Here is a 22,883-nt window from a genome sequence, read left to right as displayed (position 1 = left end):
GCCTCTCAAAGGGCCCATCTAATAAAATCTTTAATGGTTGAAACATCACTCCCTGGATATAAACTACTACTAAGTCCCCTGGAGGTTTTAAAAGTTATTTCGATTGATTTGCGAAGTTGAATCAGGAATTCCACTGATTTTAAATTCCAGCTCTCTCTCCCTGGCCTTGAGCACTGTCTGATTATTTCCATCATTCCTTCCAGCTCTGATGTCTTATGAGTCTACAAACTACTAGCTTCTTCCTCAAATCAAGAAATGACTTTTACCGTCTTGCTGTTCAAGAGAAAAAAAGCCAAAGACTGCCCAAAGGCTGAGGCGTGAGCGGAAAGTCTGCTTCCCTCGAGTCCCACACCCGCGCCGCCCACAAACCTCCAACTGCTTGATGAGTCGGCTTCGGTCATCCTTGAGGTGACTCTTGGCTTCCAGCTCGTACTCCAGGTCCTTAAGCGTCTGCTCCAGAAGCTGCCTTTTCGTGAGCGCTTCCTCCTGAGCTCTCTGGTAGTCCCGTAACTCTTCCTCCAACAGACGCGTCTGGAATGAAGAGGGGCTAGGGTGCTTATCCCGGCAAGTCAGGAGCACAGAGATCTCGTCAATGTGCAGGCTGACCCCGAAGAGAATTGGGCAGCCCCCACACTCCACTGGGGTTCAGAAGCCCGTGAGCAAGTGCCACCTTCTTCTGGGCCGCAGTTTCCTCTTCTGTAAAAAGAAGCCGCTTTTCCAGCTACAGAGAGCAACCCATTAGGTTATAAATTCAATTCAGTAGATATTGGCCAGCGTTAAATATAACAGAAAAAAGCAATACAAGCAAATATTGTTGTAGGTCATGGCTGAAGATACCCGAAAGCCCTCGAACTAAGTAAGAGCCTCCCAGAGTGTAATCTATCACCCACCCGTATCAGGCTCCTCTCAACAGAGGTTTTTTAAAGCTGGGGGAAGATAAAAGCTAAAATCATGACCCCACAGCAACCTGCAGGCACAAAATCTATTAATATAAACATGTAAATTAAGTGAAAACCACTACTCTCTAGCAGAATGTTATCAGTTGTCATAATTTACAGTGTTTTGTTCCTCCACAAGGTGGCACTGAACTAATAGCTTTGAAGAAAGTGCAAGCGACAGCTTTGATTCGCAAGGGGTTGTCTGTGTTTTCCACTCCTCTGGAATCTCCCCAAGGGAACTAGGCAACTCAGCACACAGAAGGTACTCCTTAAACATCTCTGTGGACTGATTCGGTGAAGCCTGAGGCTGTTTGGTTCTCAACTTCCTTCCCTCCTGGAGGTGGTATAGGGTAGCAGGTGAAAGCCCAGTCATAGGAATTGAATACACCAAGGGTTAATTTCCTTCAGGGAGTATACGATAGCAAGTGGCAAACTTCATGAAAGAGTACCAGCCTTTGGGGGTGATCTTCACGGAAAAGTTGGGAAAGTCTCAAAGATACTCTTTTTGGGGACCCAATAGGTTAGGCTACTTTAGGAAGCCCAGAGGGAAGACTAGGAACTGTGTTCCTCTCCTGGAGGCTGATAGGAACACCTCAAGTTTCTATGAAAACAGCAGTCTTAAAGAAGACATCTCCAGATAAAGGCCCTAGTCTGGTTTTGGTGGTGACTGAGTGAAAGCACGAAGTGAAAATCATCCCATGGAGAAAGGATGACGAGACATTCTTTGGATACAGAGGTACTCCAGAGCATGAAAAAAAATCTCTCCAAAAAAAAAAAGTCTTTAAAAAAATTCTCTGTGCTTCAGTTTCCTGATTTGCAATACTGGGATAAATATAAAACCTACCTTACAAAGCTGTCGTGAGACTCAAATGAGATAATACCCCCAAAAGAACATGGGTTATAGAGTCAGAAAGACTGACAGGTAATGGTACAGCTCACCCTTCCTTCCCCAATGCCCAGCGCATTCCTACCTTCCGACGCCCAGCAGATCCCTCCTAACATCTAGCAAGGGCTCCATCATACCAAGAGTATTCTATAAGGATATGCACAAGAGAACAGTACAGTGTCTGGAATCATGAGTAAGTAAATAACTTCTGAACCTACTAGTGCTACCTTTAAGTAGTTGAAGCTGCTCTTTGCTAAGTGGGATTTAGAAAATAAACTGAACAGTGAACTCTAAGTCTTAATTCTCTAACGATGACCTTCATCAGAACTTTTCTAGCCCTATGCCAAAGGCAGAATAGGTAAAATGCCTATTTCTCTCAAAGCAAAGGAGGCAGTACTACAGCACTTAGGGTGGATGGACCCTTGCAGCTTTTATTTACTGAGAGCTTTAACTCAGCTCAACCAAAATGTGGTGGAGGGTGGTGAACAGAGTTGAGCTTGAGTTTCTCAAGGATCCCAAGTGACCTTGGCTTATTAATTCATTTTTGTTTTAAACGACTCCATGACTTCACCATCCTGACTTAGGGTGGTGTCTGACTGCAGTTTCCTTCTAGACTAATGAGGTGTCTGTTTCTGCCATGCAAATGGAAATAGTGCCTCACAGGGCTAGACCGCTGAGAAAATCTAGGAAGTGCCATCTCTGTTTTCATCATAAGGAATCCTTTTTGGAATTACTGCCCTTTTACAAACAACACTGGTCTCTATCTGGCCTTAACTAATCTCTCTGGATCTCAGTTTCCTTATCTAACTAGAGGGTCTCTAAGGTTCCTTCCTACCCGAAGATTCTAGCAGAGTAATAGTTACACAAAAACCAAGGGAAAGCACTTTACAGGGGTCACCGTGACACTGATTTTCTGAAATCAAAACAGGATACCAGGTGTTTGCATTCTGGCAAGTATCAGAATCCTCCCACCCAATTGCTGTAGAAATGATTCTTCTTCAGGGCCAGAGAACTGTGCTGTCGATATGCTAATTTCAGTTCTTACTAGGAGTCCTGTATCCTAAGACCCTGAACCAGAGGGGAATCTGTTACCAGGGTCCTTTCAGAAGTATTCTAGAAGCCTGTAATAAATATCCATTGTTCTTTCACACAGTTTCAGCGCTGACTCATGGGCGGCCTTCCTTTGATCATCAAAGATAATAAAAGTTTGTTTTTTGAAGAAAAATTTGTTTTCCTGTGGAATCTTAGTGCTCTTGGCACTGCTTATGAAAAAAAAAAGCAAGCTTTAGAATTTAAAAAAAAGAAAAAACTAATATCAGTGTCCAGGATATATAGACCCTCTGCCATATAGTCTCACGTTACCTCATTTAATTACTAAATCATTATTACTTTGTATACTTTTAAAGAGGGAGAAACAGATGCTCAGAAAATTGGGGTAACTTGCTCAATGTCATGCAGCTGGCAAGAGACAGAGCAGAAATCAGCTTACACTGTACTTGCATTTTAGAGCCTTCAGCTTTCCATTAAAATAATCAAAAACATTCCCTTTATTACACACAGTTCTTCACAAGTCCAGACTGAAGGAAGCTAACATTTGGGTTACTTCGCCCCATTATTCTTAAATATAAAACCAAGAATATGTTTTAATAATCTCAGTATTCATAAATTCCTGAAGATTTCTGTTTTTCTGTTGTTCTGAAACTCTTACCCACCACTCCCACGGCAATGAAAGTCTATATATATATAATTTTAAACGAATGGCAAAAAAAAGAAAAATTAGTTATTATAATCCCTGTTCTAAGATTAAATTAAAACAATGATACATATAAATCATTTAGACACAGCTGGGTACACTACTGGTGCTGCACCAATGGCAGCTAAGCTTTTTTAGGCAGATCTTGGATTAATCACGAAAATGGTCAAACTAAAGCTGTGTCCACTTAACCTCAGAGGCCCTCAGAGGGTCCTCTGTGTCTTAGAATGCCATCTGCCCCAAAGTAACCATCCTGAGAATCAAGCACAAACGCTATCTTAAGGATCTACCCCAAGCCTCTCCTAGAAGAGTTTCAAAGCAGTCTTGAAGGATATTCTGAACACGGGTAAACCAGGAACTGCTCTGGCCAGGCATTACCTCATCCTGCATTTTCATGGCAGTCAGACGGGACTTCTCTGCCTCTAGAGTTTTCTCCTTCAACTGCCTTTGCATTTCTGCAAGTTCCCTGCGATTTTTCTCCTTGTATTCATCCAGCTGGTTCTGGAGCTCCAGCGTTGATGTGCGGGACACCTCAACAATGTCAGCCATCTGGAAGAAGTGACATGGGTGAGAGCCCACCCTGTAATGCTCCATCTGGGGCCAGGGAGCTAGGTTAGCATCCCAGTTCAACACGTCTCCTCTGCTTTCTTCTGTAGCACCCCACCCCAAAGACTGCAAAGCACCTGGTCGTGATCTGCCCAGGATTAGTCTCCTCTAACTTGGAAGTAGCATGGAGGTGTGAACAAGCACATCCTCTGGAGCTAGATCCATGGTCCTGGGTCACATCCTCGCTCTGCCACTTACCAGCTACATGGCTGGGGCATTACCTACTCTCTCTGGGTCTCTGGAGTGTATTCGTTAAAAATACTGAAACCATAATCTTTACCTTGCAGGGCTGTTGTCAAGATTAAAACAATACATAGAGATGGAATTCTAGTTAGATACAAAATAGCTGGTAGCAATCCCACTGCTGGGCATATACCCTGAGAAAACCATAATTCAAAAAGAGTCATGTACCAAAATGTTCATTGCAGCTCTATTTACAATAGCCAGCAGATGGAAGCGACCTAAGTGTCCATCATCAGATGAATGGATAAAGAAGATGTGGCACATATATACAATGGAATATTACTCAGCCATAAAAAGAAATGAAATTGAGTTATTTGTAGTGAGGCGGATGGACCTAGAGTCTGTCATACAGAGTGAAGTAAGTCAGAAAGAGAAAGACAAATACCGTATGCTAACGCATATATATGGAATTTAAGAAAAAAAAATGTCATGAAGAACCTAGGGGTAAGACAGGAATAAAGACGCAGACCTACTGGAGAATGGACTTGAGGATATGGGGAGGGGGAAGGGTAAGCTGTGACAAAGCGAGAGAGAGGCATGGATATATACACTACCAAACGTAAGGTAGATAGCTAGTGGGAAGCAGCCTCACAGCACAGGGAGATCAGCTCGGTGCTTTGTGACTGCCTGGAGGGGTGGGATAGGGAGGGTGGGAGGGAGGGAGACGCAAGAGGGAAGAGATATGGGAACATATGTATATGTATAACTGATTCACTGTGTTATAAAGCAGAAACTAACACACCACTGTAAAGCAATTATACTCCAATAAAATGTAAAAAAAGAAAAAAGAAAAATAGCTGGTAAATGACTGGCACACAGTAGGTGTCAAAAAAATGGCAGCTACTCAGGGTGGCTCCATCAGCTCTGTGCCTTTTCCCTTCTGGGTGTTTTAGGGCAAAGGAGCAGCAACTAACTACTGGGCTTCAAAACTGCCTTTCATACTCCTGCACAAGAAAGAGAGGTGCAAGTACACAGATGACGCACAAAGACAGAGGTTCTGATTCAGGTTACATCTGTGAAGTCTGCAGTGACGTGCCAGGCTTCTTCGGGCAGCTGTTGAGAGGAGCTGGGCCCAGGACCCAGAGGGCATTTTCTAAACCAGTTCCCCTGTGACTGGGATTATCAACAAGTCCGAAGAGCTGCTTCCCGGGAGCTGCAAATCCCTGACACATGTGTGCTGAGACGCACTGCAGGTCTCCTCAGCTCTATCAGGCCCTTACAGGGGGGCTGGGTCACACGCCCTCTCCCTCCTCCTCTCCCTCCCCTCTTCCTACCCCTCACCTCCTTCTGCAGTTTCTCGATGGTCTTGTCAAGGTGCCATCGCTCGTTCTCCATTTCACCCTTCAGTCTCCTTAACTGCTCCTTCTGCTTGGTCTCGTCTTTTAGCTTCTCAGACAACTGCCTCTGCTCCTGGGTGGCCTGACTCAGATTTCTCTGCAGATGGCAGGGAAAGGACAGTGCTATCACCTACCTACCAGGTCAGCCACAGAAACAGGTGGCACAGGGAGTTTCACAGCCACACCACAAAGCAATCAGACCTGCTACATCAGTGATAACAAAAAGGATCAAAATAAAGCCATCACAGAGACACAAGGACATTGTCGGCTCTGCAATCCAGGGACCAAGACGCAAAGTTGATTTAACCAGAGACATGCGCAGGAATGAAGGACAGACGAAGGATGCATTACAGAAATACAGCAAACGGCCAAGGCTGTTGCAGGTGGTGATTCAGGATAGTGTCCAAAAACCTGACAGAACTCATGCTTGAAAACTGAGGTAAAGTTATACATCAGACAAACTTAAACCCATGTGGCAATTGACATCCTGTGACAGACAGCACTGCACCTAATGTTCGAGCATTTTCTCTCCTATGCAGATGATTCTCACAATTAAAATAGCTAAAAATGAATCTGTAAGTAAAAAGAACATTACCCCATGGGCCAAGAGTCCACTTGGGTAGGGGGAGTTATAATCAACAGAATCCATGGGTTGGACTCACACATAGAAGGAAAGGAATTTGACAATCCACAAGCTGATGAACCTGATGGACAGAAAGTATTAAACGGAAGAAACACTAGTCAGGAAAAGTACAAACGAGTGGTTATTTAGTGAATCAGCACCAAATACTAGTACTTCTTATAAAATGTACCATCTTGGGTGTGATGTTTCCCCTGGGTTCCTCTGAGGCTCTCATCTCACAACATTATACAGACTGATGTCCTTTACGTAAAAATCATGCAACTCTAAAAAGAAAAAAAAGAAAATCCTAAAATATCTTTGGAAGATTATAGTGGCCTCTTTAAACGGCTGAGTGTTAAGGCCTTTGGCATAAGGATATCATGAAGGGGCACAGCTCAGAATGGGGGAGCACGACCCAAACAGGAGCTAGATCGTAAGAAAAATGTTATCAGGCACTGAGGGCTGAATGTGGGTTAGTACAAGTACTGCTTCGGACCTACTCAGCCTCGTGTCCCTGCAGAGGCTGTATAAGGACAATGGTTATATTTGCACAGTGCTTAACAGTTGACAAGCTGCTGTCACGTGCAGTAACTCAGGCGTTTTGAAAACACTCACAAAGCACTTCAGGCACTCCTGATGTGCAAAGCTTTGGAACAGCTCTGCTGGCCAGCCACATGGCCTGGGGCCAAAAAGCCACCTGTGGAGGGCTGCGCTCAAAGAAACAGCCCGCAGAGCCCGGCTGCTGAAGTTGATTGCTGCAGGGAACCAATGTCAACAAAAGCAGCTGGGGAAAGAAGGTGGTAAAAGAAAGGTAATCGGGAGTTCAGTGGGGGGCAATTAGCAGGAGTGAGTCTCACCATGGTCCAGCCGGACACACACCAGAGGGAGAGTCAACCCCCGGGACTTGTGTCTGTGGTTGATTTAGTGGTGTTGGGGGCAAAAAGCTGCCCACAGGGTAAGGTAAGCAAGGTATGGTTGGTTCCTTCATGTGGGAGAAAGCTCTCAGGAATATGTATCTCAAAATGTCAATTCTTGAACAAAAGAAATACAGAAGGACATCAACACCTTCCCATAGAACCGCCAGGATCCAGCTCAACCCCTGCCCCTGCAGATCCCCCAGCCTCTCTTTTTCTTCCTTCTGGATCCCAATCCCAGGGGCCCCAGCCCAGCAGACAAGCCAGCCTCGGCTCCATTCAACCTCCACGTGGTGAGTGCAATTCTGTTTCACCCTTGGCTCGGGGAGGGCTCCCCTACCACCCCTCCATGCTGGCTCTGCTCTCCTGTGTCACTGGAGACACCCCAGACTCCTCCACTCTGAGCCTGGGGCCTGGCCAACACCCCCTGTCCCAGCATACACATTTGCCTAGAATAGTAATTTCGCTAAATTATTTTTAAAACATTTCTTGCATGCTTGCCTCTATTGCAGGGTAGTAAGATCTGTAAAGGCAAGAAATAGATTTCCTATCTCAGTATGCCTCACAGTCCAGATTCACTATTAGGCATATGATAAAAACTCAGTGGTTGAGAATTCACACCTATCCCCAAAAGTGATCTAAAGATTTCTTATATCAGAATCACCGGGCAAGAGTGGTGGACTGCTTACTTAAAATGCAAAATCTAGCCTGTTCTGATGGAATCACAATTTTTCTTAGAGTGGAGCCCACACATTTGCATCTGAAAGTTACTCAGATAATTCTAACATACTCTAAAGTTTAGAAATGCTGTTTAAACAATGCTCTGCCTCTTCAGTGATTCAAGAAATATGTTGCAATATGTCCATGCTGAGAAAGTATGTCCCAAATTCACACGAAAAGCAGCCAACTTGGCAACTTTGCATTTAGGAGTTAGGTGTGAAATGCTCTATAGCTACAGTGACTGTATTTCCAAGACCAGCCAGACAAGGCCATTGACTAACACTGGGACAAAAATTTGAAGAAAATTTATCAGGTCGGAGAATCCAAAACACAAGGTTGGTGGACGTATAGTGAGTGCCCTTGAGCTTGGGGACCATTATCTCAGTGGATGCAAAGCCTTTCACTATACGGTTGAGCAAGGTCCCGGTATTAACGATAACCAAGTGGCAGGTGAGCCAAAGCGCTTAAAGGAATGAGAGGTTTGATCAGAAGGAAGTCAGTCTCCTCAGAGCCCATGCCACACAAGCATGGGGGCTTTCTTCTTTTCTGGTCTCAGTACACAGGATGGGAGGTGCAGGCATACAGAGGAATATATCATTATCCCTCCCTGAAGGAAAGAACTATGGCTTCCCCATCTGCAGAAGCCATTTCTCAAGGGAATCAGAGATGTCTTCGCCATGAATGCAGTTCAGGTAGATCTACACAGCGGCACAACCCTCAACCAAGTGGCAGGGCTGAAGCAAACCAAGAACGGCATCCCCTTTAAGAACCTCTGCCACTGTCTGACTGAGTCATACTAAATCAGACCTAAGTTCACATGGTCTTCAGCCACTATGTAAAGAAATATATTTATCATCCACGAAGATGCAACAGATTGCTAAAGGCACAAAGATTTTGAGGTGTAAAATGCTTACGTGAGGGGGATAAAAACCCGGCTACTCTCTCCTCTTACTCTAAGGGTTAAGCTCCCTTCGGTTGCCAGCTTTGGGAGAAGCATGCAGAAAAAGTTATCGAACTAAAGGAATGACTATCTGGTTCCCAAACTGAAAAAAAGCAAAGTATTTTTGAGTGATGGTGCACTTTTCATAGCACGACTTTTTTTGTTTTTTGTTTGAAGATTTTTTTTTGATGTGGACCATTTTTGAAGTCTTTATTGAATTTGTTACAACATTGCTTCTGTTCTGTGTTTTGGTTTTTTGACTGCAAGTCATGTGGGATCTTAGCTCCCCGAATGGGGCTCAAACCCACACCCACTGCATTGGAAGGCGAAGTCTTAACCACTGGACCGCCAGGGAAGTCCCTCATAGCACTGCTTTTGAGACCAGATAATTGAGATAATGATGGTGAGACTGTTGGAGCCTCTTAAAATTCTTGCTGGATTACGTTGCCAGTGGCTAGCACAGCCACGCACTGCACGAAGCACCCTCCCCATCTCAGCACCACTGGGAAAACAGGCCTGAACAAAAAGTAACAGGTCAGGGATAATTTCCAAGGCAAGGATGGTGAGCCAGAGATGGGGGGTGGGTGGCGATTACATTAAGATCTTTAGACCTTGAGGCCATCATCTGTTGTCTCCGCTGAATAAGCTTTGAGTTGCAGATTCACAGCTGCTGAACCACTTCCTTCTGTGTGAAACTTTCTGGTTTGACCAAAAGATGATAAAGACAGAGCCTGTAATAGCTGCACCCAGTGCCTGGTGTGGACGTGACACAAAGGCGCACACTTTTGCCCCTGAAGGGTACAAATGTTTTTCTTCTCTTTCTGTGCCCAACTAGCTCAGAGATTTAAACCCTGCACTTTGGCTGCTGGGCTGCCCCTCCCTGACCTATCCTTACAGACAAGCAAGTCCTAAGGGAAAACTTTAAGAGCCTCCTCTAAGACAACTGCTCAGAAGCACTGGCTTTTACCTCCTCGTAAGCTCGCCTGAGGGATGCTTGATGCTGCTGGTTCTTTAAAACCCCACAGCAGGTAGAAGGAGGGACACACCTGGATCACGCTGAGGTCACTGTGCAAAGTCTATTTAGAACCTCAGTGCAGACTTTTTTTTTTTTTAAAGAATGTACTTCAGGCTTTCTAACCTTCAAATGGGAAAACCTAATTTTCCAGGAACCTGCCTATTTTGAATAGAGATAGCTATCTAGTTTCAAGGAAATGACTTTCTCCTGCTCTTTTTAATAGCCATCTTGGAGGACTGCACTCTGAGGAGTCTATTGGCCCAGAGGAGAAAGGAAATTGGCTTCTGCCACAGAGCTGACTCTACACTGCCTTGGGGACCAATTCTGGTGGCCTTCCTCACACAATTCATATTTTATCTTTGGAAAGCTGTCAGGCTCTTTAATGTCTACAGCAGGATTTCTCAACCTTGGCACTACTGACATTTGGGTAACTCACTGCTATGGGGACTCTTCTGTGCATTGTAGGATGTTTAGCAGCATCCCTGGCCTCCACCCACTAGACGCCAGTAGCATCTCCCCAGTTGTGACAACCATCTCTAGACATGGCCAAATGTCTCCCAGTTAAGAACCACTGGTCTAGATAGATAGTCTGAAGTCCAGGACGGTTATTATTATGAAAGTAGCTGCCTGGAAGGACAGGACCAATGGCGATCTGTACACGTCCCTCCGAGTTTGCTTCTCGAACTTCCTGTGGGGGATTAAAGACAACAGCCCTCAGAGTTTACCTGAGCATCTTCCAGCTCACTCTCCAGGGCCCTTCTGGCTGACGCTGCTTCTTTTTCTTCTTTTCTTGCATGCACAAGGGCCTCCTCTAATTGCCGAGTTTCTCCCTACAATGAAACACGGGGTCAGTGTACACTCAGATGTGTGCTATGCCTAGGAAGCTGACTTGGTGGCATGAAAGGCATGTAGGGGACATCCACAGACACAGCCAGCAGAGGCTGCAGTCACAGTGCACCTGTCATGGGCCCACGACAGGACACAACAGCTGTACAGATGTGTGTGCCTGTCTGCAGCTCCATACTTAACCAGAGGTGAACATCCCCATCAATCATCTGAGATGATTTTTGGGAAAATACAAATATCCACCCTTAGCACTGGAGCTTCAGAAACAACAGGTGTTGAATGGACTCAAGCACACAGTTTTAGAAAAGCTTTTCAGGTGATACTGATGGATGACCATCTGGGGAAGCTCTGTGAGAATACACCTCCCCTTTACATTTCTCCTGTCCCTTTTTATTGTCAGCTGCTATCTCTCACAGCCGTCAGTACGTGCCTCTTGCTAACAGCCTCCCACTTCTAGAGATCTGGCAAACCAGGTAATTGGTTTGTTAAGACTTGCATGACTTCAGAAACCGTCAACCAACTGTTAAAAAAAGAATAAACAGTCATGAGTGAGAGCGGGCCCGATGGTAGTGTTCAGATGGCCTTTTTGGGTGTTCGGAGGCCTCTCTGCTCAGTGTCCAAAGGTTGAGCACGTCTGATGTCTGGCCAAACGGGGACTCCCGTGCCTGTACCTGTGCCTCCCACCCTGACTCTGTCAGCCCCGTTCTAGGCCGCTCTAAAAGCCCATCTCCCATTAGTGCCATGCAGAGAGGAACAGAAGCGATGGGTTACAGAGAGGAGATGATCACGCTTGCCCTGACCTTTCCTACTCCATTATGATAATAAATCCCTTTCTGCTTCTCCAGTCGCTGTGTTTTTCGTCACATAGGAAAGAAGGATCCGGCACTGCCAAGCCTGGGCTCGGGGTCCGGCGAGCCTCACCTGGTACTTCTTGAGCATTTCCTTCGCTTTGGCCTCGTCACCTTGCAGGTCAGCAACCTGCCTCTGAAGCCGAGCGACAGTGCGCTCCAGCTCGTGGACGCTTTCCCGCAGCTTCTCGTTCTCTTCCTGCAGAGCCTTAGCGCGCATCTCAGGCCCGACCTGGGTTTGCTCTGCGGTGCTGCTCCGACTGGCCAGCACCTCGATGTTCTGTTAAAGACACAGAACAGGTGAGCATGGGAACCAGGGTCAAGGCGCAGCTCCCAACTTCGTGGATGGCTGGCATTTATTAAAACCCGCTATGTGCCGGGCACCGTGCTAAGCCACGGATCGGCACAGGACAGCCTGTTACTAAAAATAAAGTGTTACTGGAACACCGCCACGCCCATTCAGGGGCACACTGTTCACAGCCACTTTCGTGCTACAAAAGCTGTGTCAGGACTTGTGGCCAGAGCCTAAAACATTTGCTATCTGGCTCTTCACAGAAAAGTTTTGCCGACCCTTGCCTGTGTCAAGTCCTTGACATGAAATTTCAACCTTTTAACAACTCTAGGAGGTGGATACTATCCTTATCACCATGTTAAAGACAAAGAAACTGGCGCTTGGGTAGACTGAAGAACTCGTCCAAGTTCAGGTAGGAGAAAATGCATTCGGGCAGAAAGAATCCAGAACCTGTTCTTATAACCACTGATGAGTTCACTTTCCTGACCCCTCACCACGTGCAGGGCCTCTTAGTAGAAGCTCTTGATGAAGGGCAATTTCTGCTTACAGGGTTTTTTCTTTAATGTCTAACACAAAATGGAAATTAAAATTTGCTTAAATTATGGTACAGTTCACGGTGCAAGCTCTAGGTACTACCATCTGAAAATGAGCATGTACTGCACACAATCCGTAACAGAAAGGAATGGGAACAATTACAGGATGATTGCTGTTAATTCCAGATGTCACGTAGGCGTTTTATTTTTTGGCTCAGCATATTAAAAGTGATGGTAAGTGGCCTTGTCCAGAATTCCACCTCTCCCAGCAGACCTCTCATCTTCTATTTCTCCACTACTACAAAGATGCCAAAACCAGTAAACCCAGCGCTCACAAAACAGTGCTGCCGATGCCTTCAAGGAAAGCAAGGCCCAGGGAAGGCAAGATCTGGCTTCGAAGGCTACGACACGGCCCACTTGGGAGAGCTATCTGCCGAAATCACTTGCTTGCAGAGCCTGTCAGAAAGATCTTTAAATCTTGTAATAGTACAGGAAGCTGTGTTATCCTGAACTTAACCAATCTGAGAGTTTCAGAAACCAGAGCATCTTTTCACAACCCGAATGTTCCATTTAATTCTATGCATCTGGGAAAGCTCATCAGAGTCAAGCTACTGAGTCAGAACAAGGTTGGCGGGCATTGCTAGGAGAACACTGTGGTACCCAAGAGCTGGGATTTCTCTATTAGTTTGGACATATCATCTTCTACCGAAACCAGCAAGATGACTGAGGAGAAATAAAGTGTGGTTGAAAACCTGAGGAGGGATCTAAAGAAACCAGCAACTGGTCAGACCAGGGAAAGCAAGAGAAAAGTCCAGATTGTCCATTTCTGCCCTAACTTTCCCATTAAGAGATAAGAGACTACAAAGCTACAGTTATCAAGTGGTACTCAAATAAGGATACACACGTAGTTCAACGGCACAGAACTGGGCGTCTAAAAATAAACCCAATATTTACAGTCAATTAATTCTCAACAAGGGAGCCAAGATAATTCAAGGGGGAAAGGAACAGTCTTCAACAAAATGGTGCTGGGACTACTGGATATCCAAATGCAAAAGAATGAAATTAGATCCTTTCTTTGTACCACACGCAAAAATTAACTCAAAATGGATCATAGACCTAAATGTAAGATCTACAACTATAAATCTCTTCTAAAAGAAAACACTGGAGCAAATATCGTGAGCTTGAGTTACGCAAGGCTTCTTAGATACAATACCAAAAGCATAAGTGACAAAAGAAAAAATAAATTAGACTTCATCAAAATCGAAAACTTCTGTGCCAACAAGGTGAAAAGAAAACCCAAAGAATGAAAGAAAATATTTACAAATCATATATCTCATAAAGGACCCATATCTAGAATATATAAAGAATTCTTCAACTCAATAATAAAAAGATAACCCAGGGCTTCCCTGGTGGCGCAGCGGTTGAGAGTCCGCCTGCCGATGCAGGGAACGTGGGTTCGTGCCCCGGTCTGGAAAGATCCCACATGCCGCGGAGCGGCTGGGCCCGTGAGCCATGGCTGCTGAGCCTGCACGTCCGGAGCCTGTGCTCCGCAACGGGAGAGGCCACAACAGTGAGAGGCCCGCGTACCGCAAAAAAAAAAAAAAAAAAAAAAAAAAAGATAACCCAGTTTTTTTAATGGGCAAAGGATCTGAATAGACATCTTTCAAAGAAGATACACAAAAGTCCAACAAGCACATGAGAAGATGCTCAACATCATTAGTTATTAGGGAAATGCAAATCAAAACCATAACAAGCCACTTCACACCCACTAGGATGGCTATAATCAAAAAGACAGATAATAGTGTTGGGGAGGATGTAGAGAAATCAGAACCCTCACACGCCACTGGTGAGAATGCAAAATGGTGCAGCCACTTTGGAAAACATTTTGAAAGTTCCTCAAAAGTTTAAACAGAGTTATCATAAGACCCAGGAATTCCACTCCTGAGTATGTACCTAAGAGAAATGAAAACATATGGCCACACAAAAACTTGTGCAAAAACTCCACAGCAGTATTATTCAAGGTAGCCAAAAAGTGGAAACAACCCAAACGATCAACTGGTGAACGGGTAAACAAAACGTGGTCTGTCCATACAATGGACTATTATTTGGCCCTAAAAAGGAATGAAGTACTGATACATGCTACAACATGGATGAAGCTTGAAAACATTATGCTAAGTGAAAGAAGTCATTCATAAAAGGCCACATATTGACATTTATATAAAATGTCTACAATAGGCAAATATATAGAGATGGAAAATAGATTCGTGGTTGCGTAGGGCTGAGAGGAATGAGAAGTTGGGAGATGACAGCTAAAGGGTTCAGGGTTTGGCATTAAAATATACACACTACTATATACAAAACAGATAACCAATAAGGACCTACTGTAAAGTACAGGGAACTATACCCAATCTCTCTTAACAACCTATAATGGAAAAGAATCTGGAAAAGAATATAACTGAATCACTTTGCTGTATACCTGAAACTAACACAACATTGTAAATCAACTATTTCAACAAAAATTTTTAAAAAGTCATGATGTGATACATAAAAAGTTAAATAGTATGAAGAGTATGATCCTGTTTTATAAATAAACATTGATATATATATATATAATTATATACATAATTTGTAAAAAAAAAAAAGTACAGGGTTTCTTTTTGAGGTGATGAAAATGTTCTAAAATTAACTGTAGTGATGGTTGAAGAACTCTGTGAACACACTAAAAACCATTGGTTTTGCACTTTAAATAGTTGAATTGTATGTTAAGTATCTCAATACAGCTGATTTTTAAAAGAGGAACAAAGGAAACCCAGAGGCTGAGTTGGATGGAGGGGATGGAGGAGCTGAGGTCCACCGAGGTACTGGTGAGAACAAGAGACTAAAGACATCTGCCTAAATCTTCTGGTAAAGCGAAGAACACTTCCACATGCAGTCAGTGATCTTTCATTCACCCAGAGGTCTCAGGAAGAGCAAGGATACTGAAAACCAGATCTGGTTTAAGCTGGATTTGGGCCTACCTGGCACCCTGACATGCTAGATAAAGGACGCTGTGCTGTGTTTTGATGTTTAGAACTTGGTATTTTCTCTGTTTGGAAGTTGCAGGGCACATTCTGAGTCCATCTGTCTTAGGAGGATGGATCAGGCAGGTTATCACTCAGCTGCCAGTGGCAGGGTCTGCTCCAATCCCAGCTCTCAATTTCACAGGCTGAGTGTGCCCCTATGGGAGCTTGTATGTGTTGAGACACTTAGTCCTGTTTTGACTATTTGTAAAACGATGATATGTTTTGCTCTATGTCTTCATAGTGTGGTAAACCACATTATGTTTACAAATAAATTTAACTTAAGCCTCCATTGGCAAACCTTTCCAGAGCGGCTCCCCTGTTCCCGTCACCACCACATCCCACGTCCCCAGTCTACTATGTCAGGTAAAGCCCATAGGATAACCTTGCTCTTCCTGAAACCGTACCTAATTCACCTGCAGCAGTGCTGGAACCTAAAAGAATAAAAATCATATCCCTTTGTTCAAGGCAAGTTCTTCTCCATGACCTGCCAGCAAAGAAAACTGGTCTAGCGGGACTCCAAAACTCTTCCAGCTCTGAACTTTGAACTATGCACCACCTTTTCCAAATGCTTAAGTTTGTATCTCATGACTGTGGCAAAAGCAGGAGAACTCTAGGAGGACCAGAGCTGGTAAAGATCTACTCTGACAGGTCACTGGGGACAAACACCACTGCCCTCACTTAATTAATTGCTGGTACTTCATTTCTGTGATGTTTTGATCTTAACTGCTGTACGTCACGGCAAGACTAGGGAGGATGTTCCATCATAAATAAAAACCAAAGGGCACACAGTTTCTAACGATTCATTTAGCCAGATCATACCCCCTATGTAATATCTATTTGTAAAAAAGATCACATGGATGTGTCTTTTAATATCTTACCTATTATTCATTCATACAATCAGTCAGAAATAGTTAACAAAGATCAATTCCAAATTCCACTCCAAAAGGTCGGAAACACTACCCTAGGTCATCACCACAAAGGCAAAAGTAGCAGATGTGCTACATTCTCTTGTTTTTCAAGATTGGACCATCCCTTAAAATTGCCCTGAGATCATTTCTTCACCTGTATTTACTTGGTTACACAGGAAACTGGTAACACTGGCTGGCTGTGAAGAAGGGAATTGGGACTATGGAAAGAAGCAGAGAGAGGTATTCCATTGCAAACCCTCTTGTGAGGATTTAAATGGTGAACTATGAAATTCAAGAAGTATTAAAAATGTTTAAATAAATATACATTTTTGTTGAAAAGACTGACTACCAAGGGGCACAGGCACTTGGAAGACAACCATCTCCCCTACCCAGTTCTCACCTCCTCCGGGCTCCAGAAACCCTTCCCCAGCATATTCACAGATACCTCTGGGCCATGAAAGATAGCAGAGCGGGAGCCGGGGAGCAGCTGTACAAACAGAGCAGGGCACCAACTCTCCCACGCTGGTTTACATAGTTAAGACATTCCTTTTCACCACATATAGCTGGGAGGGTGGAAAAGGCCCAGATGGCCCGGGAGTTGCACTTACATGAGTGCTTCTCCAAATTTTCCACCCAAGCAACCTTAAAGGCAGAGAAGTCCAATGAGGGGTGGTTAGAGACACGCAAGTGACCTCAAAGAACTGCTTCCAAGGCTTGGGTTTCTCCATCAAAAACGCATGTACGCTTTGCAGTCGACACTTAGAACTTTCATTCCACCCCATGTCCCTTTTTATATCCAGATACTGTCCTTGGTGTTCCAGGAAGATGGGCCATTTCTACCCTGTAGCTTTGGCAAGCACTCTCCTCCCCACACACCCAGCACATGTACACATTATCTCAGCCTGGACAAAAGACATAAATCACGTCAAGAATGGAATTCTCAGTTTTAATTCTAAAAATGTGCATCCAGGAGTGTAGAGGAAGGAGCAGAGGAGGCTGCAGTTAATCTACCAGATTAGACTCAGATCCAGGCTGTGCCTCTTTCTGGGCCCTTTCACTGGGCCTGGCCTCATAGGGCCTTGGTTTGCTCATTTGTAAAAGAGAAAAGAAGTTACCTACCCACCCCACTGTAAATACCTAGTTAAACGAGGCCATGACTCTCGTGGCTGATATTGCTATTAATGACCAAGCCAAGGAAACCCAGGCGTATTTCTCACAAGGTCAGGACTTTGCCCGACTTACCTACTACGGTTCTAAATCCTCAAACCTGGCTTTAGACTATAAGTTGCCCATTTTTACCAGCTCAATATCAAGCCTAGGTTTCTCAAAAGAGAGAAAGAAGTTCTTTAACAGTCTTTCCAGGGCAACCGTACTGTCCAGATTACATGACCCCTTATTTTAAGGGCAAGTCATGTTTCTTGGTTGGCTAATTCATTAAAAATTCAGCCTCATTTCCCAATCAAGGATGGTCTGGCAAACTGATGGCAACTAAGAAAATTCTTCCGAAACAGACAAACAGCACGTTTCAACGTGCTGAATTGCTAAATTTCCACTACTTCTGAAATAGTTGACTTTTAACCATACGCTCCAATTACTGATATAAAAGGGGGGTTGGAGGAAGAATACATAATTGTTATCACAAAAGAAAAAGCAAAACCCCAGTCTTTGCCTGGTACCACCATTCACTGCAAATAATGACTTGCTTACAAGCTGGCACATTTTCATTCGTTAACGTCCACACTTAGAAATGTTCACACTGTCGCCTGGGGCCAGGGGAAACTTTTATCCATGACAAGCACAAAACTCCCCAACAGCGCCACAAATGGCCACATCTAGGTGTTTTTCCTCACGCAAAGGTACTGATGCACTTCCCCTGAGCACAGAGCACACACTTCGGACAGGCTCACTCCTGACGGATGAAAAGTAACCGCACAGGACGAGGCCCTCCTGGCTTGTCCTAATGCAGACCCAACACATAAGACATCAGGCTTTACTAATTAACAGGGCCTCTTTCCACAGCCAGTTTTTGTTTCTTTTCTGTCTCGCTTTTTTGCTGAGTGAGGGAAAACAGCTGAGGCGTGGAGGCCAGGAGGCCAGAGAATGGAATGTTGGCTCGTTGGTTCCATGTCACCAGCTACTCCCACCCTCCAGCGAGTGAGGCTGCAGGAGCTCAGCTGATGGGTGCCCGAAGGGTCCCTGACGCCAGGTCATCTGCTGGGAGGTCACCACCTTTCCACAGCATGGCTGCGGACATCACTTTCTTGCCCACCGTGAGGACCGGGGTCACAAATGATGAGTCCCTTTCTCACTCTGAATGTGTGGAGAACCAGGTGTCCTGTATTACGGTTTCAGCTTACCCCTTACTTGAGCAACAGTAAACTATGGAGGAAAAGAAATAGCATCTATTTTAGTCATAAACTGCTCTTTCCCTAGTTACCTAGGAATTTCACTGGCATGAGGCCTCTGAGCCAGGACTTCTTACATTTTAATGAGCACAGGATTCACCTGGGGATCTCTTAAACGCTCATTCTGACTCAGGAAGAACAAAGGCCGGGGCACTGTAGTTCTAAGGAGCTCCCAGGTGGTGCCAGTGACGCCGGTCTGTGGGTCCCACTGTGAGGACTGAGGTCCAGACTGAGGAGAGGCTGCTCCGACCTCAGGGCCCTCCCGCAGACATTCATTCACAGCTCAGGTCCCCACTCTCCAAGTCCCTTATGCTTCTTGACATGACTCCAGTGCCTGGGATGGGGTGTCAGGCAGCTTGGGTGCCGCTGCAGGCTGTGCAGTCAGCTCACACTATGACCTATGCAAACCCGTGACCCCTCTGAACTCAATTCACATCCTTAAAGAAAGCGTAATAGGTATTACTTGCTCTAAATGGGTCAGAAACCGCCACCACCCCAAGAGACATATGAGAGTTTCAAAAACCTGAGATCCCTGCAATAATGTAAAGTAATGGGTTTCTCCTTCCTGTTTTTTGACCGCCTACTTACCATTTTTTGGTGCAAGTGGGGTTGAGCCATTGAAAAACATCATTTTAAAATCCCTACTCTAAGAGCTACATCAGAGTTTCCAAAAATTCTCTCACTGTATTTCCCAAATGCCAACACCATTTTTTCCCAACATATCTGTAGTTCAGAACTGAACTGGTCATGCAGTTATCTCACTGATAAGCTCTGTTTGTTTGTGGCAATGGAGTAGTGTGTGAGGAAGATGGGAATAGATGTGGCAAAGGGAATAGTAAAGAAGGAGAGTCCACTCATTACCAAAACCCTAAATATTTTCGAGGAAGAGTTGATTCCAAAGCCAGAATAGTGGATGTATTCAATTTCCTTTTGTTATAAGATGTGGATTCTGGACTAGACTACTCTGCTAATAAGTTACTATGTGATGACTTCAACCAAGTCACTTAACTTCCATCTGTCCTCAGTCTCCTCCTCTGTAACATGGAATGGTCAGTCTAGCTAATTTCAATGTCCCTGCCAGCTCCGAAGTCTGGGATGTCTGGGATTGAGAATGAACTTGAAGAAACTGGGCAGTATTAGGCAACCATTAAACTAAGAATTCCAGAGGTTTTATACCTCTATAACATCATACTTAAATTTCATTTTCAAATGCTGTCAGCTAAACTCAGATGGTTTTTTACCAGTGTCCCTGCCATGGTATCTAGAGCTGAGGACCTCGTCTAAAGACCAACTTCCTGCCACGGAGCAAGGCTTTACTAGTTCGTTCTCTCTCCACAGTTACCAACTTGCCAGAACTCACCGAGTTGGAAAGTTATCATGCTTTATGAAGATTTTGTTTACATTCTGTTTCTTTCATTGCCCTGGTGGTGATTTTCCGGCTTACAAAACCACCTAAAAGATACTCCCTTTTAATCATATTCAATCATCCAGTTTTTCCTATAGTAACTTGGTGATTATATATAGGCTAAAAATATCATTGGTTTCTTCACAATGTCCTTGTGAAGCAAGTCAAAACATTTCCCTTTAAATGGTTAAGAAACCAGCAAAGATTTACTCTCAGAGTGGCCTGTAATTCACACATAGGTTCAAGATAAAAACTGTGCTAATAAAATGCCTCATGCTTGCTCACAGAATCCATTTGACAAAGGTTATCATTTAAGCCACACAACAAACCTATAGAGATACCCAACATGGGAATAAAAATACCCTGCACACAAATGGGTCAAGCCACTTCCCCAAGAGGCAACACGCTCAGTAATAGTTCAGGTCTTAACATACGGTGATTCCAGTGGCGAAACACCTACGATAGGCAGAACCACAGAGAAAGGAAGTAGACTCGTGGTTGCCAGGGGAATGGGAAAGGGGGGAGTTTGGATGTAAGGGGCTTTGTTTGGGGGTGATGGACATGTTTTGGACTTGGACAGTGGTGGTGGTTGCCCAACCTTGAGAATATATAAACACCAGTGAATTGTACACTTTATAAAATGGTGGAAACAGTGAATTTTACATTATGCGACTATTATCTCTAAAAACAAAACAAAACAAGCGTTCAGGCCTTGGAGTTGGCCGACCTGAACTGGCCTTGCTTGTTTGCCTCTATGGCTTGGTTTTCCCCATTGTTCTAATAATGAATGGAGACATTATGCTGAGCACGTAGCAATGTTTCAGGCACACCATAAGATGACGACAGCGGATGACAGCTACATATAAGGTCATGTAGCCCAAAGTCACAAACCAGGACTTGCACGCAGCTCTCCAACTCCTGTCTCTGATCTCTGCTATTTGCTACCAGCTTCTTCTGAGTTAGGCAGCAACTTCAGGGGAGATTTCCCACAGTCAGCCAGAGAAGGGAAAAGGAAGCTCCACACTTGCCAGCTAGAGGCTTCAGCTATGTCCATACACTCACCCAGATTTAAACGGGGAGGGGGGGGAATACACACTCTTGTACCATGAAAACAGCATTTCAAGAGCTTCTCTGAAACAGAGCCCTGAGTTACAGACTTTTACTTATGCTTCTGTCTTATTTATTTTGTTACTCCATTCCTTAAAAATCCTTACAAAAATTTCCCCAGTGTCCCTGGGTCTCATCTCAGTGTCCAGGAGATTAAAAAAGCCTCACATCACAGCTGTGAGACGCCATTTCACTCACCATGAGGGCCCATAGTCTATGCTAATCTTGTGACCAGCATGTAAAAGTTTTGTTTATAGAACCCGACATCCCCCCACGGTGCAGTCAGCCCTTCAAGGAGCCGCCGGCTGGCAGAAAGGACACCACCCGGACAATGTCATGAGTCCAGAGCTCTGCGTCACCAGAAAAATACTGGGGGGAGGGGGCAGGAAAAAAGCAGGGGTCGGACACAGAACAAACAACTTCACAAACCGTTAAAATCAGCTTGCTGTCGGCACACACACGTCCAACAGGTTGAACAGGATTTCTGAAGACAGAAGATAAACAAGCAGGTTCTCCACAGCACTGCCTACTGGGGAGCTGTGGGGATGCCTCCAAGATAAACCAAGGCTCAACCTGGAAGCCAACAGGCCTTAACTGAGTCCACACGTCTCCACTGTTTCCTTCTCAGAAATCTTATTTGCAAAAGCTGATCCTTCAACTTTCCCATTTTGTTGCTACCATATTTCCATAAATGCTGAAACGATTAACACTAAGTTGCAGAAATCATTCCATTTAAAGAGGAATTCTCAGACCAAGAACTCTTAATCTCATGACCATTTCCATCAGCGCCCCTTTGCACCCCCAAATGAGACCAATTTCCATACAGAAAATTGTCAACTTTTCCCTTCATCCCCCTGCCTCCATGGCTGCAGGAACAATGATAACAGGGGCTGGAGAAAGAAAATCTGGACTGACCTCATGTTTGGGATGGAAGAGGCTGGACCAATACCCTCACCAAGCTTTTAAGGCTGGTTACCACCATCTCCAGGGTTAAGACATACAACAAGGGTGACCTTTATTTATTTCCTCCTTCAAAGATGTAGGCTGTTCCCTGGGACAGAGTTGAGCAGACTGGTCTCTTGCAAAAGCCCATGAACGGTCTCCAGCCTCCTTGTTGCAGGCCAGTCTGCTGGGGTCAGCAGCTAGCTCTAACTGCCAGGCAAAGGGAACAGAGCCAGAAATAGTAATGTCCTAATCCAGGGATGGTCACCCGTGCACTCTGAGGTCATGTCCAAGTCACAATTTCTCAGAATCACAGTTTGGTTTTTTAAAAACAGGGGTGGTAGGGCTTCCCTGGTGGCGCAGTGGTTGAGGGTCCGCCTGCCGATGCAGGGGACGCGGGTTTGTGCCCTGGTCCAGGAGGATCCCACATGCTGCAGAGCGGCTGGGCCCGTGAGCCATGGCCGCTGAGCCTGCGCGTCCGGAGCCTGTGCTCCACAACGGGAGAGACCACAACAGTGAGAGTCCTCTGTACCGCAAAAAAAAAAAAAAAAAAAAAGGGGT

General features: G+C 44.8%; 1 protein-coding gene across 2 annotated transcripts in view; it reads right to left on the bottom strand.

Moving 5' to 3' along the window:
• The window catches only part of CGNL1 (cingulin like 1), a 154,433-nt gene that overhangs the window by 20,434 nt on the left and 111,116 nt on the right, over positions 1–22,883 (bottom strand). Inside the window, exons 9-13 of one of the 2 annotated variants that reach the window (XM_024767821.1) lie at positions 11,742–11,948; positions 10,700–10,804; positions 5,708–5,860; positions 3,956–4,126; positions 370–531 (exon numbers count right to left, since the gene is read on the bottom strand). In XM_024767821.1, coding sequence (XP_024623589.1) covers positions 370–531; positions 3,956–4,126; positions 5,708–5,860; positions 10,700–10,804; positions 11,742–11,948 — 798 coding nt within the window. The remainder of the gene's footprint in view (positions 1–369; positions 532–3,955; positions 4,127–5,707; positions 5,861–10,699; positions 10,805–11,741; positions 11,949–22,883) is intronic. The other variant, XM_024767822.1, reaches the window with a different exon arrangement.

This window comes from Neophocaena asiaeorientalis, unplaced genomic scaffold, assembly GCF_003031525.2.
Source record: "Neophocaena asiaeorientalis asiaeorientalis breed wild unplaced genomic scaffold, Neophocaena_asiaeorientalis_V1.1 scaffold71, whole genome shotgun sequence".
Taxonomy (NCBI): Eukaryota; Metazoa; Chordata; class Mammalia; order Artiodactyla; family Phocoenidae; genus Neophocaena; species Neophocaena asiaeorientalis.
The sequence above is the reverse complement of the archived record's forward strand: the minus strand, read 5'-3'. Positions and strand labels throughout refer to the sequence as shown.